The following is a 7,326-nucleotide window of genomic DNA, read 5'->3' as shown; positions in this document are numbered from 1 at the left end:
GAGACAGGTGAAAGAAGGGAAGAAACGCGAACAGCAACGCCATTAAGCAACGCACGAGACCGAGGGGAACCTAATAAAAAGGGGAAGTCATGAGGGGAAAGAAAGTGCGGATAGCCGAGAAGCCGTGCTTCTATGTCTGCGGTGAGAGGGCAGACACGCAGGTAATGGAGAACATACCCCACAGCTGCCCCGCATGGACAAGAATTAGACCGTTTTCGGCGCGGGGAGGAAAATAGCCTCAAACCAGCGCGCGCGCGGCGCCGCTTCTCCTCCTCGTCTCCTCCTGGTATGCGCGAGCGGCGAGGTACGCGTTGAGTGCCGTGCGTGTCCTGCTGTTTTTGCGCGAGAAAACAGCTTTTACGTGTTTTGATGCTGACTGTGAACATGAAACGTGAGCCGAGGTCATCAGGATACCACTGCGCTGTTGGCTACACCAACAACTACCGCAAGCGGAAAAAAATAGCCCCAGAGCCATGTGCGCAGCATCAACAGCCGCGGATTCAGTGCGGCTGCAACTTGTTCCAACTGCATCGCTTTCCGTCGGATGAAGACGAGCGACGTCTTTGGCTGGCTAGCGTCAACAGAAAGGATTTGATGCCATCGGCCGCCTCTCGTGTCTGCTCGGAACACTTTGCTGGCGGACAACGGACAGCCATGAACTCCGTGCCTATGCTTAAGCTGGGCTACGAACGAAAGGTAAGCATTACGTACGTATGTGGCCGTGTGTGAAAGCGTGGTTCCTTCAAACACGGGAATTTTTAATCAGGTGACTGTTGTACTGCAGAATAATTGTGCGCGACAACTTTCGCTCAGGTCAAGACCGCCAGGAGACGGATCGCAAGAACGGACTTCGTGCCGACGAAAAAAAGGAAGGTGAGGTTCGTTTCGCGCATGTCATGGTATCTTGTTCATGAAAATGCAAAAAAAAAGCCGCTAGTTAGGCGAGTTGTACGTCTTAAGTGTTTTCATTGCTTAGCGCGAAAAGGTCGAAAATGCGTAAATGTTAACAGCGCACAAGCGCTGTGAAAATAAGTAGGGTGCAAGAAATGAAGGGCAAACGAGCAGAAAGTTCGCCGTTTTGTCAGTGTTTTATCCCTTGACTGCTTTTGATGATCTGTAACCCCACCGTTCACTCCCCGGATCAATTACTCATAACAAGCACACAGAGTGCGATATCGCAAAAATTCGTTGTGAAGTTTTTCTTAAAAATACTGTGGATTTTTCAGTATGCAATAAAATCGTGCCACTGTATTTCACAAAGCCAAAAGACTCGAGATCCCTACCTTATATGGTCGTTTGTACATTTAAAAAAATATTGCTGAGATCCCGAGTTTCGAATGCTGCATGAACTGTGCTCAGCTGCTATGAAAACATTGGTGTCAGTGCCACAATTGATGCAGGCTTTGTCAAAACTGGTAATCTAGACTTTCTCCAATCCTTGTCGCAATGGTTTTTTTTAATCTCTTTTGAGGCTTTGTTTGCTAGCTTTGCAAAGGTGAAATTTCATAACTTTAATCAAGTATCGGCCCAACTGGACATGATTTATGTAAACAGATGTTATCTCTTGCTTGGGTTCATCATGCAGAACAGGTGCTTAATGCTAAATACCTATGCATATAATATGTTTCAACTCTAATGTAATAACGTGAATTTCAACCTCTGTACATTCTGCTTTTTGTATGAGTCATGAGAAGATATCATTGTACCTAATCACCTATTCTTGAGAAACATTCTCTCGAGTGCATAATTGGATTGTTCCATGATATTTATTATTAGCTTATTGTATGCGAGGTACTAACTAGGTATTAGAAAAGGCATTTGTACCTGTAGATAACGCAGCATATCACTGTCCACTGCTGCATGTTCTCGAATTATTAATTCTCTTAACAATGGGATACGTGCTGTGGACCACCTTCATTATTTGAGTGCTCAATGGATGCAATAAGTTGCTTTGTTCCTAATGCATGTGCAACTTGAGCAGTGTACACACATCACGTCCATGAAAAATTGAGTGGATCGTGCAATCAACTTCAGGAGGCATTTAGTGAAGAAAAAGTTGCTTTTTCACTCTGTTCTGTTGCATTTATCTTGGTTGTGGAGCCAGACACGGAGACCAGCCCTGATACTTCTGCACCTAATGCAGTACAAGACGTCGTACCTGCTGCTAATGAAGATTTAAACTGCGCTCTAGTCGATCAGGTGAATGAAGTCACTTTTAACATACACTTATGGAGTGACGTACTTGCAGAATGGCATCTACAGTGCTTAGCACAATAATGGGCTGTCGCTTACAGCTTTTGAGACTGTCCACATCGTCCTCTACATGGCAGTGCCGTTCCTAGGTTTTTGTTATCTCAGAGTTGCATTTTTGCATGTGGTGCTTGAAGGACTATATTTATTTGGGGGAATTGCCTCACAGGCTCAAAGAAAAAGCATTGTTTGAGACAATATTACTTAGCAGTCTATATTAGAAGTAACATTAAGTAATACTAACGCACATACTATGAGACATTTAAATGAAACAAAGTTATTTTAAATAAGCAGCTAGAACACATGGTATTTGTTTGGACTCTTAGCTGAATCGGAGGGTATCTGTATGTTCAAGAACACTATTTGTCAGTAATAGCCTGTAGCAAAGCAATGAATTAAAAGCAGTAGGAGTATGGTTTTTCTGTGTGCTTCCTGCAGTGTAAGCATTGTTTTCCTCTGCTACAAATTTATGAAAGAATACTTTTACAGCTATCACTGATCGCTTAGGCCTCATTAAGTCATTGCTGTCATCTCTTTTACTCACTTTCATAACTTTTGTAACCACGTAAGCCTTTGAACTAAAGAAAATGTGATTCTGCTGCTGCAAAAGTGTGTGGGGGCTAAGGCCTCGTCAGGCTTCCGAACCTTTAGCCGCAGGCCACCCATAGGGATTATCTGTATTGCTTCCTGCAAATAGTTTCTTACTGTTTGCAGTGTGTTCTGACTCTTGTTATGCCATGGTGTGACACAGGTGCTGTTTAAATTTCCTTTGCAGGATACAGATGTTGGAAGTCCCAGCATGCTTGTCGTGCTGAAGTCGGACCTTAATGCTGTAAGCTGCTAAACTTCAGTACACTCTGCATGCTCAGTGAATCAGTTTTACAGTTTATTTATTCAGGCCATGCACTTGTGTGAGCAGTATGCAGATAAACAGATGGTTCCTTCTCCAAGACAGAAAGGAGAGGCAACAGATAGCAATGTAACTTTGTACTCAGTCTATTTTAGGCTTGCAGTAGTAAAACTTACAATTTATTTCAGTCATCACTGTGCCTCGAAGAATGCATGCCTGCAGCTTGCCCGACCCAGACACTGGAAGGTCACAGTCACCATGTCAGTAGGCTTTACTTTTTTTTTCTTACATGTTAATCTGTGCAGGACAGAGTTGCATTTTTGAAATACAGCATGTTTTGCAGGCGCTCAATTCTGCAGCCACAACAAACACAAGCAGCAGAGGAACACAGACAGAAACTGTAAGTGTTTTTTATTCTAGCATTTACTGTACACTAAATACAAGTTTTCCTTGCATGACCTCAAAACTAAGTGACCACTCTCTATTTCACTTTCAAAAGGTATGGCTTACTAATACAGTGTGTCTAAATATTTGCATTTCCAGGTCTGCACACGAGACCACAGTGTGCAGTGGGAAGACCCCTCTCTGGCTGACCACACCTACACTTTACGGCAGCAAGTGCTGATGGCATCACAGATGACTTGTCAAGACATAGCTTTTTACACTGGGGTGTCTAACCATGTCTTCAGGACGTTATTGACTTGTCTGGAAAAAATTCCAATGCCACAGTCACGGCTAGCATTGGAGGACCAGCTTCTTCTGACACTTATGCGCCTCAGGCTTGGCCTGCTGTACAGAGACCTTTCCTTCAGGTTTAGAATATCTGTTTCGTCTGTCTGCAAAATCTTTAATAGCACTCTAGAATGCCTGAAAGAAATTATGAACTATTATGTGATTTGGCTGCCGAAAGCTAGAATTGAAAGCAGCATGCCATATTCATTCACAGAGAATGGCTATGAAAACACTCGTTGCATTTTTGCTGCACGGAGGTTGCTCTGGAAAGGCCAAAAAAACAACGAGCAAGAGCTCAAACATACAGTTCCTACAAAGGGCACAACACAGTGAAATTCTTGATTGTTATCGCCCCTTGTGGGTACATAATGTTTGTGTCCCGTACTTTTGGGGGACGTGCCTCTGAAAAGCACATTGTTAGGGAGTGCGGTGTCCATGAGTACCTTGTTCGAGGCGATGTGATAATGGCCGATAGAGGTTTTACCTTGGACCCGTACCTGGAGGCCCAGGAGATCAAGCTGAATACCGCAGCATTTACTAGAGGTAACGAGTCACAATCTTGCAGAACTTATCTAATGATAAAAAAAGGGAAACTTCCTTCTAGAAATGCATCACCAGGTTTTAAAGGCTGTTTGCTTCTTTTTCAACAGTTGTTCAGTGGGCACAGTGCTGTTGTGGTTAGCAGTTGTTTGGCACAAGGCTTCATAAATCTTTGCTCCAGTAGCGCTGCTAACGAGTGTTTTTAAAACGGCATTCCTTTTTCATCTTTGGCTGGCACATTATGGTTTGCTACATTTATCTGTAACAAGCAGCTTTCTTTTTAATGTTGAGGTTCAAGAGAATACATGCATCATGCTGAAATTTTTTGCTTGCAGGCAAACATCAACTGTCGGAGCAGGAGGTCACACAGACACGGCGCATTGCATCAGAGCGGATACACGTCGAGAGGGCGATAAATCGCATAAAAACTTATCGCATATTCAAATCGGCTCTCAGCATCAAATGCAAAAAAACTATTGATGCAATGGTCTTCGTATGTGCAGGCCTCTGCAATTTTAAAATGCCATTAATAGGTGAACAATCCTCTGGAAGCAAAAAAGTCGATTCAGCAAGTTTAACCGAGGACTGATCAGGAGTGCTGTGAAAGGCAATAAACATTTTCATGCAAACTGACATTGAAGTTCTTTTTTTCATTTTGTTACACAGAATGCTGTAACTGAATGAACCACAAGACTCACTGCAATGACCTCACAAAATGAACAAAGGAGGGGAAAACCTCAGGTTGCTTGAGCCAACGTTTCGTCAAGGGGACTTGTCTTCGTCTGGGCAAAGCGTTCATCATTGGCAGAGATTAAATAGGGCCTTCGCTCAAGCAACCTGAGGTTTTCCCCTCCCTTGTTCATTTTATGGTCACCAAGGACCATCTACCATACCCTCTCTCTACCATGGACTGCAATGACATTAGAGATTTAAGATCTGTTTGTATTCTGAAAGGTCAAGTTTGCCTTCTGCTTCCATAATTTGAAGACGGGGCAGCATGCTACTGAAATAAAATTTTCGCAGCCTTTGCATCGTCTACTCCACATATGTCGCGTCAAAAGGAACCTCTGCAACTATGGCCCATTTTAAGGACCATACATAGAAGAAACATAGGCTCTTCCTGGCACACAGCATTGTGAACTGTACTTGGCCATAATAGCTGTTGGGTCCATTTTCATTTAGAACATAGGTTCCATTATCTAGACTCACATCATACTTCCCAGTGCTGATTAAGTCTCTACAATCCTCGACTACTGGGCATTTGATCTCGAGGATTGCATCATTGGACGCTATGATGCCATCAGGTGTTGCAGAGAGCCATGGCTCATCCTTACATACATGAATGCCTTCCAATGAAACTGACAAATCAAAGGTGGCTTCGAATTGTTGTCGAGCCACGGCTTCATATCGCAAGCCGTGTTGTGTTGCAGCACTTCCATGAAATGTGGGAGCAGTAAGCGACAACAAGGCTTTTTCTGTTGGTGTCGTCTGCCTCTTGGGCACTCTTTTGATGTTCGAAGCTGTTAACCGCACTCGTCGTGAGGTGTGCCATAAGCTGCCATTTTGATTGTTTGTGGCTGCCCCCAACAATGCTGTTGCCTTTGTAGAAATTGCTATGTAATTAAGGTAAAATCTGTTGCATAATTCACATGCTTCTGGCAATTTCTCACTCTCCTCATGAGAGGCATGCTCAGCAATTGGTGGTTGGGCCGGTCTTGAAGGTGGTTGTTGCACAGCAGCTGTCATTGTTGCATGAAGGAGAGTCCCTGAAGTCAAAACATATGAAATTAACTTTCATGCACCGTACATCAAATCTCTTGCCATGCAGGTGGAGTGCCTTAGTGATTGACAATCTGAAAAACTCTTGCTTGTTATATTGGCTGGCTACAGTATGCGGCTTTTAATTCTTGTTAGGAGTTGTTTTAGTGACATTTAAAATATTCTGGTGACATCCACTTAACAGGGCGCATAGTATTGTAAAAGTATAGGGAAACAGAATGGAAAAATCTTCACAGAACTTCTGCAGAATAGCTAACATAAATGCATGCATTAAAATAATGATGCAGAAACATATCTAGGAAATGACTTACCGGGAATGTTAAGAACATCCTTAAAAGGGCAGTTTTCGTAAAACTCTGCCAGATCTTTATCGCTGTCGAAGATGCGGGGGATACATAGTGGCTGATTTTTCTTCCTCTCCTGGTCAATTGTCCGATTCTGCAACTTGAAGTTAATATCCTCCAGGGCTGCTGGCACCAAGTTTCTTTTCGTGCCTCGATTCCAAGCACCTGCTTTATCCGTGCATGCTTCCCCGGTGAGGCCTGAAGATACGGCCGGGTCAATCTTCCACAGTAGCGCACCCACATGGCTGCACACTTTTCCCTTCCCTGCCATACAAGAGCAGCCACTATTTATAATCTCGCCGCTTTTGCCGCAGCACACCCATGCTTCGTGAAGCACTTTGACACACTGTGATGCCTGTACTTGGCATTTCAGCAATGCCATCTCAGTATCTATTGTATGTACGAGCACTGTCCCTACCCATCCACTCTGCAAATATGAGTAGGATTCCATGCTCCTGAATGATTTCACCTCCTTGAGGTCACATGCTTTCTTTTCAAGCAAGTAAAATATAATGTGTGGCATCTGGACTTGTGGCCACTTCTTTAAGTCGTCACTCCAGTCTGTGACAACGCTTGGATGACTGTACATCGTGCCACTTGCAGACAAATATGGAGGTCACAAAATCAGAGCAATGGAAGTTGATAGTTCAGATAAGCAGAAAAAAAAACCTCTCGAAAATTTTTGTTGCATGCTAAATATGACAGCAAATAATATGCGGTATTACAGCACTGCTGAGTAAGCAATGTTGCTACCGCGAACTACCGGGCCTTGGTAGAAGCAAAACAGTGTGCTCATTGCACCAGTTCTCAAGATACCAAAGCCTGCAAAAC

General features: G+C 43.5%; 1 protein-coding gene and 1 pseudogene across 1 annotated transcript; one reads left to right on the top strand and one right to left on the bottom strand.

Moving 5' to 3' along the window:
* Positions 1-3,460: 3,460 nt before the first annotated feature.
* Positions 3,461-6,214, top strand: LOC149328362 (uncharacterized; annotated as a pseudogene).
* Positions 6,215-6,421: 207 nt separating this feature from the next.
* LOC149328361 (uncharacterized) lies at positions 6,422-7,084 on the bottom strand. Its single transcript, XM_089558970.1, has one exon. The coding sequence runs from the start codon at positions 7,082-7,084 to the stop codon at positions 6,422-6,424; it is 663 nt and encodes a 220-aa protein (XP_089415096.1).
* Positions 7,085-7,326: the final 242 nt, after the last annotated feature.

Source organism: Amblyomma mixtum, chromosome 9 (assembly GCF_055824585.1).
Source record: "Amblyomma mixtum isolate Tamu chromosome 9, ASM5582458v1, whole genome shotgun sequence".
Lineage (NCBI taxonomy): Eukaryota > Metazoa > Arthropoda > Arachnida > Ixodida > Ixodidae > Amblyomma > Amblyomma mixtum.
Note: the sequence above shows the minus strand (reverse complement) of the source record. Positions and strands in the feature narration are given on the sequence as shown.